This window comes from Euprymna scolopes, chromosome 31 (genome assembly GCF_053919585.1).
Source record: "Euprymna scolopes isolate OS-2025 chromosome 31, ASM5391958v1, whole genome shotgun sequence".
Lineage (NCBI taxonomy): Eukaryota > Metazoa > Mollusca > Cephalopoda > Sepiida > Sepiolidae > Euprymna > Euprymna scolopes.
Genome location: NC_136512.1, coordinates 88456905 through 88473143, shown reverse-complemented (window position 1 = coordinate 88473143; position 16239 = coordinate 88456905). Strand labels below are relative to the sequence as shown.

The 16239-nt window shown below is 33.8% G+C and overlaps 1 protein-coding gene across 5 annotated transcripts in view; it reads right to left on the bottom strand.

The window, feature by feature from the left end:
• Nucleotides 1–16239, bottom strand: part of LOC145255841 (phosphatidylinositol 4-kinase alpha-like) — a 272694-nt gene that overhangs the window by 22146 nt on the left and 234309 nt on the right. For all 5 annotated transcript variants that reach the window (XM_080114579.1, XM_080114575.1, XM_080114578.1 and 2 more), the window contains 6 exons: nt 15753–15934; nt 13047–13179; nt 11458–11583; nt 8830–8883; nt 4898–5018; nt 2546–2675 (listed from right to left, as the gene is read on the bottom strand). In XM_080114579.1, the coding sequence (XP_079970705.1) occupies nt 2546–2675; nt 4898–5018; nt 8830–8883; nt 11458–11583; nt 13047–13179; nt 15753–15934 (746 nt within the window). The remainder of the gene's footprint in view (nt 1–2545; nt 2676–4897; nt 5019–8829; nt 8884–11457; nt 11584–13046; nt 13180–15752; nt 15935–16239) is intronic.

The following is a 16239-nucleotide window of genomic DNA, read 5'->3' as shown; positions in this document are numbered from 1 at the left end:
TGGCCTTAGCAAGTGGTGAGCTTAACAGAAAAAAAAATATCTTGCCAGAGAAATTTAGGATTTGTTTTTTTTTAGTCTATTTGGACAAAATTTTCTTAGATGGTCTACATATCTGTATATCTTATACAGATATGTGAAACATCTTAGGAAAATACAACCTAAAATGGTGTACTTTTGCCACATCTGAGAAAGGGCTGCTCAGAGCATCATTTCCTGCCTTAACAGCTTTGAAACCTAGTAGGTGATGGCCTTTTCTCCTTGCAACTTTTCTCTCACAGAAGAGATGTTCTGAGTTTATCTAATAACTGAATTGTACCAACTATCCTATAGGTCCTTGTGGAGAGAAAAAATTCTGAGTTTCACAAGATACACTGGAAGTAAGTAGGTCAGAGGTTACATCAACTAAAACATTGTGCAAACAAGATGAGAACACTAGTCTAAATAATCTAACTAAAACAAATTATTAATCCTCATCTCAAAAATTCAGAAAAATAACTTATTTTCTTTCCATTGGTAAAATTGTTTAAAAAAAAAGTGGTCAACAAATAAGAGATATCACTTGTTTGAGCACATTAGCTGTGACATTTTGCTCAGACTTCGATAATAACATCACATAGTATTACATAATAGCAGAATTGGATTATGTATTTCAAAGTGAAAATTTTTTTATTTGAGTTTAAGTCGAGGGAAAGTATATCTGGGCTTTGCTTGGTCTTACTTATAGTCGCCATGAAAAAAAATGTAGAGAGAGAGAGAAAGAACCTGGAAAAGGTGAATAGATGTGTAAAAAAGAAAGAGAGAGAGGGGGGGAGGATACATATGTAGAGAAGAGAATAGGGAGACAGAGATGGAGTTTGCTGCCAAAGGTGTGAAATTTTGTTTTGGAATTCCCACTCCCTAAAGAGGATTAAGTCAGTTATTTGCCACGGTCACAGGGTGCAGGTGCATCCACCGAATCTTTCTAGTTTGTATTCTTGCCACCAAAAACTGATAAAGAAAAAGAAAAGAGACGGAGACGAGAGAGAGAAAAAAAAGATAAAGACATTTTTGATATATTTCAGTCAGCAGCCACAGCGAGAGAACGAAGATGGTCTCTGGTCCAAATAGCGACAACAACAAAGACCCTAACTTTGTGTTCACAAGAAAAAAAAAAAAAAAAGATTACGATTGAAACTAAGAAACAAAAATTGTCAATTCAAAAGTTGAAAACTAAAAAAAAAAAAATGGATTAAAAATGAAACAGATATTTACAAACATAAATCACGGTGGGACTCCGAAGGAAATCGACCGAAATGATAAAGACTAAAGAGACATAAAGGAGTCGCAAAATACAAACAGTTAAAATAAGGAACTGTGAGTGTATATTCATCTTTCTCTCATTTCTCTCTCACGTTGGCAAATTGATTTTTTGTTTATCTATGTTTCCACTTGGCATACTAGGGATATAAGCGTAAGGATTTTCTATCCCCATGATTTTTTTTTTTTCTTTTTTTTCCTTCCAGACTGTAAATAAACTTGCTTTGAAATTGTGAATTCATATTTGTTTTCCATTTTCTTTTCACCGTGTTTTTGTCTGTTCTATTTCACATTTTTATGGGTCTGGAAAAGTTTTTCTCCTTCCCTCCTGTAAGATGTATCTATTGAACTCAGGAACCTTCCTTTTCTTCTTTTTTTTTTTTTTTACTGTTACGTAACCATGCTCCATTGACACTAACGAAGCAGCATTTGTAACAACAATTCCAGCAATTGTTATACGGTTCATACAGCAAGGTAACTTGAACCCTCGAGATCAGCAATTTTTGCTTTTCACCATTGATTCATATGACAGAGCGTTTAACAAGTTTTAAAAAACAAAAAAAAAGGTAATTGTTCATTGTTTAACCAATATAAAAAAAAAACAAATATAGAAAAGTCTTGATGATTAATGTACCTGATATGGATTAAAAAGATCATATTTCAAAAATCATGTAAATTGATTAAGTAGTTTTTTTTTTAACTAAGAAAATCAAATTTTATGAGGAAGCAAACAGGGTGTCTCACTCCACTATAATAATAATAATAATAATAATAATAATAATAATAGTAATATAATAATAAAGGGAGACAATTTCAACTACCAAGACATTTTATTTTTAATACATATTATTAAAAACAAAATGTTTCTGTAGTTTGAATTGGAATAGTTTTGGAAACACAATATTATTCAAAATAAAAAAAACTTTTATGGCATATATAAACAGAATATTTTATTAAAAAGAAAAATGTAAAAAAGAACATCTTTGAAAAGACAAAATTATTAAATTTTGATAACCTCTTAAGAAATAAATCAAAATCAATCTTGTAATGGCTACAATTTCCTATTGATTGGTAAAGATCATAAATAATTTTCTATCTTGATAAATTTATGTGATTTTTGGAATATGATTTGTTTTCTATTTACAATAAGTATGTATAACAAAGATTTTTCTATATTTTTTCTGTTTTTAATATAGGTTGAATTCTGCACAATCATGAAAAAAGAAAACAGTTGCAAAAATAGACGAACCGAATTGCGCCAGATATGTTGGTAATTTTTCCAAAAAAGTCAAATTCCCTCTGATAAAACCTGAGGGCAGCACCAGACAGACTTTTCGTGATGGTCTTCATCAGACTTTCCAACAAGTTTCCGATTTGATCTGAAAAAAAGAAAAGATGTTATTGTCAGATTGAATTTGGTCACTGGATAGTGAGGATGTCTGGAGCACTTGCTCTCACTGGAGGGTTGAACTGGTCACCATCATACATGAACCAAAAGAGTATGAAAGAAAAAACAAATGAAGCTTGCAGGGTCCCCCTCCACAAATGAAAAGTTTACTTTCACCATGATTAATGTTTGTGCAAATTTTTTTTTAAATGCATGGAGTGGTTATTGAGAAAAGTACGAACAGATGAACAAGAGTGAATTACTTGGTCTAATCCCTCCTTTGTCGTGGGGAACGCAAGCATCAAATAAATTAAGCAATGAAAATTCCTTTTTTGCTTATTTGTAAATCAGCCTTACAAACTTTTGCATGTGCCCCTCCACACCACCACTAAAGAATTGAGAGGCTTCATACATTACAGTTGAAACATTGAAGTTATCTCCCTTGAACTATACTGGACAACAATATAATGAACTCTCCAATTTGAAGCAAAATTTGAACAACAGTCACAAAAAGATTCACATGCTACACATAGAAGCAACGTGCATTTTAGATTACGTATCAAAATGACTGGAAAAATATGCATAGGATTATTAACATATGGGAAAGCCAGTCAGAATGGGGAGCATTAAAGCCACCAAAGACGAAGAACTTAACCGATGGAGATATAATGCATTATCAATACTGTTGGATATATTAGCATCAACAACAGAGCAGCCACTGTCAGAAGGAGAACAGTATAAAAAGAACGAATAGGAAGTGGAGTGCAGTAAAGACAACCTCAAACAGATAAAAGGACATCCACGAGATTCAAGATTGAGGACACGTACAATGGGGAGATCCTTGCACAGAAAATCGCAAGACATGCAAAACGGACAACAGGCACATAAACGTCCACATGTAGATCATTGCTATCAACAGAAGAATCAAAATTAATCTCACAAAAAGCAAGAATGTAAGGATATTTGTGCAAAACAACTGAACATCAGGAAAGTTTGACTAAAGACGTCTGATGTTACTAAAAGAAATAGTGCTTGTTGTGTGGGTCTGTAGAAGACATAAAATAAAGAAATAAAAAGATTTTTTTTTTTTTTTTTTTTACACAGTGATCACCACTTATCAAGGCCCGGAAGCCACTCAGGGATAAGGGTTTTTGCAAGTACATTAAGTTAGTGAGGAGATTTGCTGAAGTGTTTACTTAAGGGGGCGGTTCATTAGGAATTTGTTAACATTGGACTTGAAGACATCCAAGTTGTAGTCCGGAGGGAAGCAGGCAGACGGAACAGAGTTCCACAGGCGTGCAGTTCTAAGAAAGAAGCTTTGTTCATGAAATCCGCGTTTTGATTTAGATAAAGATAGAATCACCCCAAGACAAATAAATTCTAAAAGAGACCTCACTACCAGCACTCAATTCCATGAATTCCAAACAAGCTACCTTAAAAAGATAAGCCCTCCAAGAGACCAACATAAATAGAAGCGTGTGAAAATAAAAAAAGGAAAAGGACAGTAAAATCAAAATAAATTAAGCAATAAAAATTCTTTTTTGTGTTTTTCAAGTCTTCATTTATAAAACAGCTTTACAAACTTTTGTTTCTAGTCTTTCACTACTCCGAATTTCCATGATAGGTGTTTAACTGAACTTCAACCTCTGGTTCCTCCCCTGAAAAAAACCTTCTCAGCAAAAACTCTTCTTTCTACCAACACTACAAAGGAGTCTCCTTTCTTCCTTTGTGTAATAAAAATTCAAAGAAACTTCCATGAACAAACACTCTTTCTTCTTCTCTGCAGCAACCTCTCTCTTACAGACGTGATGTTGCTAGCAGAAATCTTTTCTAAAAATACTATTATTTCATGTGTTCCTCAGAATTGTCTGATCTATTTCCTGCTTCCTTTGTTCCAGCTCGTTTGACTCGTTGATCTAGTGGTCTTTATCCATTTACTGTTTTAATACTTCATTGTAATTCAACTTTCTATTACAATAGCTTTGTTCCAAGAACCACAGACTTGTGGAAATCCTTTTCTGCTGACTTTTTTTCATTCTACCTATAATCTTGTTCTTTTCAAGGTAAATAGGCATCTCCTATCTTTGTGATAATCATCTTTCATGCTTGTTAACTTCTTATATCAAGTGGCTTTATGCCTTGTCTGGGGGTGATTGTCATAAAAAAGAGAGTACTTCAGTATACGAATGATAGGTAAGGATAAAAAATACTCACCGTCTTTTATGATAGAGTCTTCATCTTGGTAGACATTTGTCTGCATATTCCACAGCAATTGATGAGCCAAAAGCGAGGAATATTTCGCTGCCCATAAAATAAATTCAACAACGTAACCCATCTGAAAAAAAAAAAAAAAAATGCATGGTTCGCTAAAACTGTTTTGCGAAGTCAGAATTGTAATCAGCTTTGTACAAACAATTAAAAATTATGTTAATTTTTTTAGATGAGGACTGGTTATTCATATCATGTGGATTATTCCGACTACTGTTCTCATCTTGAGTATCATTTTCACAAGGTTTCAGTTGATGTACCTATTTACAATGCCCCCCCACGGGACAGAATTAGACACCAGGGTCGTTTTTTAGCGTGGAGAAAAGGTACAAAAATAAAAATTGTCTCATTCGTGAAGGATTTCTCCTCCACTGAAAGAGAACGAGAAATAGAAGTGTCGCATCTGAAGAACAGATACTACACTTTGATCTTGGCCAAACCTCAAACCTTCTTCAGGTGTATCTTGTTGAACTCTGAGAATCAGCATAGAATTTCGAATGGCAGCCTTTATTTAATCCACTTGGTAAAATTCAGTTGAAAGTTACACTCTTCTGGAGGTTGAAGGTTCAATCTTCAGTGCAGATGGCACTCAAAAATTGCAAATTACTTGGGACATCTATCCAGTCATGGTTAATAGAACGAGAACATGCTACCCTCTGTGAAGTAAATGATTCCGTTTGAAATTCCGTACAGATTGATTAAAGAAAAAATTTCAAATTTGATTTTAAAAATGCTTTCAATCATCAAAATCTGATCTCTAATATATAAAAAAAATAACTCATGACAATATGGAGTTAAATAAACTTTAATAGATCATCCAATCAATAAGAGAAAAGAAACGCTCTTTATGCCATGGTATTTCAAAACTTGATGCTTCTCATCAGAAGAGAAAAGCAAGATTATATATATATATATATATATATATATATAAAATGGGTTAATAAATTCCAACGAAAGAAAGATGTATATTTAAATAAGGGAGTAGTCACCAACAATGTGTATTTTTTAACATTATTTTATTATTCCGTGTCTTGGTTTTTCATTGAGAATTATGTTTGGATCATTGTAATAATGTTTTTAAGTCATTGAAATCGTTTACGCGCGTTTCAGACGGTCTGTGATGCGTCCTCGTCAGAAATTATTTTCAAATGTGACATTTGAAAATAATTTGAAATATATAGGAAGAAATATAATTGAACAATAAAAGATATACAGGAAGAAATATAATTGAACAATAAAAAATATACAGGAAGAAATATAATTGAACAATAAAAAATATACAGGAAGAAATATAATTGAACAATAAAAATATACAGGAAGAAATATAATTGAACAATAAAAAATATACAGGAAGAAATAAATATATATAATACAAATACAAAAAATAGTATAGAAAAAAATAATAAAATATTCATAATAGAAGAAAAAAGATAAATTGTGCAAAAAAATACTATAAAACATACACATACATATTAGCAAGGTTACCTGGCATTATCCAGGTTAGAGTGTCGGATAGCATCATATGCAACATCCTATGAAGGGAATTTACTTTAACAGCAATGTTAATGTTGTCAGATATCTTATCACAAGGAGCTATTCAGATATACAAGGGTCGTTCCAAAAGTAAAACCTCCTATTTTTTTTTAACACAAAAAGTTGAAGAACTACAAAGATGGGAGTGATACCATGAAAATGAGTAACTGTTTGTGCTTCAGAATCTATTTTTCTAGAGTCAACATTCTCAATGCACTTTTGTCACAAATTTAATGAGAGGGGTTGCTTTCTTCGAGTCTCACATATATATCTGCAACCGAGAGATGAAACTTTCAGGTCATGAATGCATAAGTTCAGTCATCATAATATAATTCACAATCCCTTCTGATCCATTCGGGTGGAATAAAATAGGTGGCATTACTTTTGGAATGCCTATTGTATGACAATGCTTATAAATAGATAAATTTTCATTGTGTAACATGTCTGAAAAGTGGTATTAGTTCATTTAAAAGTGGTATCAGTTCATTTAAATGTGGTATCAGTTCATTTAAATGTGGTATTAGTTCATTTAAATGTGGTATCAGTTCATTTAAATGTGGTATCAGTTCATTTAAATGTGGTATCAGTTCATTTAAATGTGGTATTAGTTCATTTAAATGTGGTATTAGTTCATTTAAATGTGGTATCAGTTCATTTAAATGTGGTATTAGTTCATTTAAATGTGGTATCAGTTCATTTAAATGTGGTATCAGTTCATTTAAATGTGGTATCAGTTCATTTAAATGTGGTATCAGTTCATTTAAATGTGGTATCAGTTCATTTAAATGTGGTATCAGTTCATTTAAATGTGGTATTAGTTCATTTAAATGTGGTATTAGTTCATTTAAATGTGGTATCAGTTCATTTAAATGTGGTATTAGTTCATTTAAATGTGGTATCAGTTCATTTAAATGTGGTATCAGTTCATTTAAATGTGGTATCAGTTCATTTAAATGGCAGCTAGGGATGCAGAACTACGTTTATTATATTCATGTTGTGAATTGTACGTTTGAATGCAGTTTATGGAACATTCCCCAGTATGTGGTCGTTTTTAGAGACTGATATGCACACAGATAGAAAGGTGTTCTTTATTATATACAGATAAATCTAGGTATATGATTGGTTGTTTTACGGCACATCAACCCTTTTCAGGTTATTTAATGCCGAATCCAGTGATTTTGAAGAAAATTTTTTCATTAGAATGTTTTTTTTTTCAAGTCGGTTTCTATTTAACCCATAGTTGGGACCTTAACAAGTACTACCACTCTGAGTCAGAGTGGACCTGGGAGCAATGGCAATTAAAGGGTAGCTCCACACTCCCCAAAGCCCGCAAGCTGGAGCCTCACCATTGGATATAGTTTAAGTTTATAAAAAGCAATAAAGGTATATAGGAGAGTGAAAAACAGGCATTGTCTCCCCTGAAAAATTTTACACGTTATATAAATTTCATCAAAATAGAATAGATTTGAATTTCTGGTACTTGTGCAGAATTTGAACGAGACGTAATAACTGGCGATTCGGCTTTGCTCGGAACATAGCGTCAACTGCTGAGCATGGCTGATTATCAAATTGTAACAATGTGACTCAAGGAAAATGCTGAAGAAAACATTTAAATAAAATAAAATCACCAAAAAGAAAATATATAATGAAAACAAAAATGAAACAACAATCTGTTTTATTCTTGTAACAAATTAAAAAAAATTTTTTAAGTGAAAAAAATAAACAAGTTGTATTTTTTTTCAACCAATTTTTTTGTCAAACGAACATTTTTTTTTTTTTTTTTTTTTTTTTGCATAGTTTTCTTTATTTTTGTAACTAATGTTATTTTTTTTTTTCATGAACAATTTTTTTTCTATAGGGTGGGGCTGGAGCAGGGGCGACATTTTTTTTTCTTTTTTTAATTAAATTAAGACAGTCGGGATATTCCCTTAGGATTAGATAGACTTTTTTACGATCAGATCAGAGGATGTTAAAATGGGGTGAGAAGAAACAGCAGATGTGGAAGAAATTTCATGAACCGGGTAGCTTTCCGATTGTTAAGAACGGCCGTTTGAGGATGTGTTATTTACTTAATTTATTGATTTTTTTCTTCCAATATTTTACCCAAAGATCACCTGCTCCTTTGCCATGCATAATTGCCTAATCAACGTCATGTCTTTCCTTTTTTTTAGCATATGTGTTGCCTCCTTGAGTTGTCTGATGAAGGCCAATCCAACCGAAACGTTGCACAAATAACACTCAAGATGAGAACAATAGTTCGATCAATACAAGTACTATAAACAATCAGCCCTCATCTAAAAAATTCAGAACTTTAATAAAGATTGAGTTTAAAATGTTGTCCTTACCTTATCATAACGAAGAGCTTGTACAAGCTGTGGAATGTAGAAAATCAAGGCATCCTAAAAAGATGAACAAAAAATACTCACATTTAGAAGCAGATTCTGCAAACGTATCAAATATTTAAAAATAATTAAATATAATTAAATATATATAATTAAATGTTCAGTCAGAGAATAAGAAAAGATAGCTGAATATAAAGTTTTTTTTTTCAAACTTTTGTTCAAACCAAACATAGCATATTGCCATTGTAGTATAACAGGTTATTGTAATGAAGGCTAGAATATAAGTGTGGAAAAACCTGGGTGAGAACTCAGGCAGCAAGATGTTTATTCACATTACATTTAAATTTCTGTATCCTGATATGGGCTGTTAAACAAGGAGCAGGAAAGGAATTTCAAAGGTAAAGAGCTAGTTGAGTAGAACAATTTCCAGTATCAAAGAACCTCGACAGTATAGGAGTGAGACTTTGTTAATAATTGGGTGGGTCAAAGGTATTTACATTGAGTGGGGGGTACAAGTATAGAAAGTCCATCAGAGCACATCCTATGGAAGTACTTGTAAAAAATGGGATGCAACACCGGAGCAATGTAACAGAGGCAGGAAGTGTGGGATCTATTAGGTTAGGAATTTTCTTTTTTTGTACTCTGTCCAAAAGAATGAGGTTAGTGGTTGGTGCACTAGCCCAGATGTGGCAACAATACTCCATGCAGGGGCGAATGCCGACTTTATAGGATACTGACATGTATGAAAAGTTAGTTCGAGTGCATTTTGTAAACGTCTGCTTGGGTTTGCACCTGATGTAAACCGATAGAATATGCCAAGCAAATCTTTAGAAAAATTAGAAAGTGACAACAAACGCGATTACCCAATGAGGAGCTACATAATTAGCAAACAACTTTTAATAAATTGTAAGAAAAAGGAAAAAAATAAAACGTTTTTAGTTATTTTGAAATCATGGAGCAGCAGACAGCAATTAATCTAACTATGCTGAGCAAGTTAGTACAGTCATAGAGTACCAGGGTTTGTACAGATTTTCAATGTTCATTTTCAAGGTTTTTAAAAATTTTTCAAGACCTTCTCCAGACAAAATGCAAGTTTTCAAAACAAAATATGGGGCTTGTTAAAAAAAAAAAATCAAATATAGAACAAATAACTGTTACCATAGTCAATAAAAAGTTACTTTGCCACCTACCTGCATCATTTTTTTGTTTTTAAGTAGTTTTAAATGTTTTTTTTATTTCATCTGAAATATTACGAGTTCTTTTCAGCTTTTAATTTCCAACCATCTTGCCTATCCTTTTGGCCTAGCCCTTAATTTTAATTTGGGGGGGGGGGGCATTGGAGGACCCTATATGCGCAAGGTTTTTTTTTTTTTTTTTTTAAAGTGAGGGTAATTTTATTTATGGCAGTCACCACTACTCCCCCCTTAAAAAAATTATAAATGAGAACAAAAATAGACAGAGATTTCAATCTTTATCACGAAACTACCCAAGGTAGTTTTGTGATTAAGGGATGTAACTTTTGTATCCACAATAATATGATGCTATTTCAGAACAATGTATTTCAATCTTATTTTCAATATTTAAAAAATATTTTAATTATATTTTTATTAATACTTAAAAAAATAATTTAATAGTATTTATTTGGATTTTAATATTACGACACAAATTTTTACGGTATATAAAGAATATAATTTTCAAGGTCTTTTCAAGATATTTTCCACATTTTCAAGGTAATATAAAATAAATAAGGCCTTTTTCAAAATTTCAAGGACTTTTCAAGTTTGTGCAAACCCTGAATACTGTCAACAGAACAAACTGAGTTGAAATGAGATGCAGGATACGGCAAAAAAAAAAAAAAAAATTGTAGGGTGGGCTCAAAACTTATCGTTACCTATTGTAGGAACTACCCCCTCCTCTCCCAAAATTTAGTTTTTAAGCACGCAAAAAAAAAAAATTGTGGGGGTGGGCTCAAAACATTGTTACCTATTGGAGGAACTCCCCCTCCTCCTCTCCCAAAATTTAGTTTTTAAGCACGCAAAAAAAAAAAAAAAAAAATGTTTCTACTTATAAGTTGTTTCATTACTTTTCCATTTTTTATGTTTTTTTTTTAATAAATTGTAATTTTAATCTGATACATGTCGCTATTTTCTGTCTCATAGTGTTTTTAAGATTTGCTCGACGACACTTGGCATAATCCAGCAGTTTATGTCAGATGCTGGGCAAACCTGAGCGTACTTATACAGACATCTGGTTGATAAAATGCACTAGCAGATAAAAGTTGTTTAGCACAGTAAAAAGATCCTATTTGCAGCATACTTGGTAGCATCTTCTTTGTACTTATTTCACTTCATGTTATTTGAACATGTCAGACCATGGAGTTTCAAAATTGGACTCTCATAGAGGTTGATATCAGTTATGATAATTGTTGGTTGAAAACAAAATCCCCCAGTCGAGAGGGAAGGGGCACATGGCTTCACAAACTTTGAATGGTCATTATTGGGTGAATAATTGTGCTATCGAAATAATTTGGTATCATTGGTTTGTAAAGATCTAGGAGAGACAGGGAAAGAGAGAGAGAGAGAGAGAGAGAGAGAGAGAGAGAGAGAGAGAGAGAGAGAGAGAGAGACTTACCGGAGGATAAGATCTTAACGAGCGCACTGCAAACTGCGCTGTCAACGGATGTGGTGGATATTGCCGAGAGAAATAAGACAACGCAACAACAGGAGAAACATTCGCCCACGTCAATACATGGACAAGCTGCAATGAATACGAAATTGAATTGAAATTCATAAAGAAACAGTCGACATGAATGAAGGAAAATCAACAAATGAATTTCTTTTCTGTTACAAAAGATTTATTTACCTTCCTTAAAAATATAGAGATCTTACGTGTTCTTTTAGATTCTTTCATGAAATACAGGGTGGAATGATAAAATTGTTGCTCTAGAAAAGACGACATATCCGTTTGATGACATCTACTCTTGTTGCAGACCATCTACTAGTTGGTCAGTTGTTTACAAATCCCAAGAGCGATAGGAGCCTTCTATCATGTCTGAAAGTGACACAATGTTCAAAAGTGAGATCGAAGATGAGCCACTGGAGCACTCATGCTCATTACCGATCCAAGTTATAACAACAGGAACTTGTTGGCACCCTCAAAATACAAATCCAGACAGTTCAACGCTTGAGGGTGTGGTCAAGGTGATGAAAAAGTTTACGGTCACGGTTATGGTCTTTGGTATGGTTTCAAGTGAGGGCCACATCATATCTTTGAAGTTAGTTTTAAGTGTACCTGGATGTGCTGAAGAGTGTGATGATCCCCTGGTGCAATCAGGTGGCCGCTGGCAGACCCTGATGTGTGGCAGCAGAACTTAGCGCTAGCCCACAAGTCCAAATAGACCAAGACTTGGTTTCAAAAGGAGTGCTACGACTTTGTACCCTTCTCTCACTGCCCCCTCCTCATCCTCCAACCTGAACCTGCTGGACTACTTTGTTTGGCCATACGTCGAGAACATCACCAACATGACCTCCCACAACACCACAGCCTGCCGGATCGTTGCCATCTGTCAAGCTCCCACCGGTGCTTGTGGAAAAGGCATGCTCCCAGTTCTGGACCTTTATCAAGGCGGTGATTGAGGCTAAAGGTGGCTACATTGAATAGATGTCAGTTCTACTACATAATCAAGTTACCTGAAGTAAGTTTTCAATAAATGTTTTACAATAAAATTGTAGCGTTGTTTTCTTTAGGGTGACAATTCTATTGTTCTACACTGTAGAAAAATTTAAAAGAATCCAGAAAGTCCCAGAACTTTCCAGAACCTTAAAAAAGATTGAGAAAGTTCTAAAACATTATAATACTGAATGACACTCCATAAAAAGGTTTTCATGCTAACTTGGCTATTGTTGGTTTGTCGATATGATAAGTTCAGCCTCAGCTCTGGCGCAATTCCAGAGTTATAAATCTATCCGAAAGAATCCTCTCTAAAACCTTTTGGCAACAAAAAGTAACTCCTTACGAAATAGTTATGGTTGGGTTCTCCATGATAAAAATGTAGTTTGAATTTTTAAATAAAATAAAATGTCAACTATTTTGCACCACAAAGTAAAGGAAAAAAACGGGAAGGAAAAAAGGGAACAGAAAATAGGAGGGGGAAAAAAAAGGGAAAGGGCAAAGAAAGGTGAGTAGAAATGGGAAGAAGGAAGGGAAAAGATAATGTTTACCTCCGGTGCATCTGCCTCCACACTGTGAACTGTGACAAGGTAGTTAATCACTTCAGGAATTTGATTAACTGCCATTGGATTTAGACGAACCAAACGAGTAACCTCCTTTACAAGCGCTTCGGAGTTTCGGAATCTAGAAAAAGAAATGAGGATTAGATTCAAACTGAGAAACATTCATTTATAAATTGATGAATTGCACAAATTTTGAAACTGACAATAAAATGGGGACAAAAATGGATGGTCACATTCAATGCTGCTAAGACAAAGCTTCTTTCCTTTAATAATTACAAGAAACTTGCTCACCCACTAATAGCCATTGCTAATGATACATTACTTGAAAGTACTTCATTTAAACTTCTCGGCTTAACGTTCATAGGAAACATGATTTGGAACAGATATATTGAGGGCATTGCCAAGGCTGCTGCAAAGAAGGTGGACTCTCTCTACCGTGCTAGAACGCTACTTACGTCAAGCTACAAGGCTACCATTCACCCATGTATGGAGTATTAGACTCTAGAATACCCTTCCGGGTTCCTGCTCCCCTGACCGTACTGACATGCAGAAGTTCAAATGTATTGTAAACAAACATCTTGCTACTCAACTCCCTACATAGTATCCCTACAAATTATATTCCAGCTAGTAGCCCCCTACATCAAAGTAGCACTGTGCCTTGTTTGGAGTGAAAATGAAATTTAAAATAAATGAATGAAAAACAGATTTCGTTTTTATTAAATAATAAAAATGATGATGATGATGATAATCGCATAAAACATTTTTATGCTCATCAGTGGAATGCTGTTACAATTTTAAAAAATGCTGACTGACTGATTGACCTCATTCTCTCTCAAGAGACAATGGGCACGACTTGAGAATGTCTATGATAAGTTTATTGTGATGTATCTCTTTTCTCCTCTTTATAGTGACGTCCCTGCTACTTTGGCTGTTCCTCAGTTCTGGGCGGTGATTGGTGCCAGCTCCTTTTTTTCTTCTCTTTTCCAAATCAGAGAGAATTATAAATTAATACTCTTTCACCGCTTTCTGAAATCAGAGATTTCTGCACTCTCTGACCCTAGAAAATATCACTTGACATTTTTGTTCATCGTACTGTCCCCTGATCTCGGTGACCCAAGTTACAAACAATCTCATGAGTTGGAAGCCATGTTTAGTTTCAGAAGAGTTTCCAATGCATAGTTATTCTACACAAGTCCTGGAGATGACGAATTCTCAGTGGACAGCTGTTCTGTACAGGTTCCAGACTTTATAATTTTGCAACAAAAGATCCTTCCTGTGTTGACACAAAAAAAAAACATATGCAAGGTTGCTAAAAAGGTTTAATTTTTATGAATAAATTCTGGTTTCTGATTGGTTGATAGCAGAACATGAATTAATTGGATTCGTCAGTTCATAGCAGCAGCGTTTATAAATAAAATCTCCCAACTGTGAGGCACCATATCCCCATCATGAGTAAAAAATATTGCAACACAATCCGAGCAGAGTCACAAGTTACACATGGTATTCGACTATATATATTCCTGTGAAACAACTTTATTTGCATTTCTTGCTATATTTAATAAATTTGTAGGCCATTTTTTTGTCCTTCTTCAACCTGAAAATATTGTCATACATCAAAATATACCAGTAAGGCTACTCAGCCTTACCTCTGGCATGAATAACATTATATGAATCAAGGAGGGAAATAATGGTAAAAAATTCAGAATTTGAGAGAATAGGATTGATTATTTGGCTTCCTATCATCATCTTGGTTGTTATCCAATCAAATTTATTGGCAAAAAAAAAAATAGCAAAGTGCAACAAGTCATGTAAAGAAAAGATATTTATATGAATATACCATCTGAATTTTTGTTCAAAGTGACTTCAAACCTGAATATGATAGAACTCGGGAATCTTTCAAGCTTGCAGAATCTTTACATAATTTTGAAAGGACTCCTTAATTTAATTCATACAGTGAATAAAGTACTTGGTAAAATTCAGTTGTAAGTTACACTCTTCTGGAAGTTTCAGGTTCAATCCTCAGTGTGGGTGGCACTCAAAAATACAATTATGAATTACTAAAGACATCTACTTGGTAAAAGCTGATGGCATAAAAGCGCGCTGCCTCTGTGGATTGAATAACGGATTCCATTCGAAATTCTGTGGATTGAATAACGGATTCCATTCGAAATTCTGTGGATTGAATAACGGATTCCATTCGAAATTCTGTGGATTGAATAACGGATTCCATTCGAAATTCTGTGGATTGAATAACAGATTCCATTCGAAATTCTGTGGATTGAATAACGGATTCCATTCGAAATTCTGTGGATTGAATAACAGATTCCATTCGAAATTCTGTCGACTGAATAACGGATTCCATTCGAAATTCTGTCGACTGAATAACGGATTCCATTCGAAATTCTGTCGACTGAATAACGGATTCCATTCGAAATTCTGTCGACTGAATAACGGATTCCATTCGAAATTCTGTTGACTGAATAACGGATTCCATTCGAAATTTTGTCGACTGAATAACGGATTCCATTCGAAATTCTGTGCAGAGCCAGAGTTTGACAAAATACATCTGAAGGTCGATGGTTACACTGACCAAAACGTTGTGAAAATAACACTCAAGATGAGAACAGTAGTCCCAAAAAGCCAAATAATACAAATAATCAATCCTCATCTTAAAAATTCAGAAACAAACTTTACCTATTTGGTAAATAAACTCCAAGAATTGGTGATATATCCCATGCCAGTCGAGCAGTTTCTCGATAGTGTTTTTCGGTAACGAGTTGATTTCGCCATTGTGTTATAAGATCCTCACCAGGAATTTTCTGTTCCATAAGTTCTAACGGATTGTGCCACATTATAAACGCGTCAATAGTATTGGCCTGGAAGGAAAGAAAAACAGTACATCAGAATTATATGGAAATAAAAATATTTACATGTACGGAAACGATCCTAGCTGTGCGCTTGCTCTTAGCATTGTTCATCTTTTCTTCTTGAATTTACCCGAAGAACAAAGAATATTAAGATTTCATCATTGTCAAACCTCTTCCATGAGGCTCCCTAAAAATGAAGAATCTAACCTTAACCACAGTAATTAATATTTTTATCTTAAAAGAACTAAATATTTTTGGGTTTGTATTACTATACACATAGATTCAAAAACGTTGTCAAAAAAAACAAAAAACAA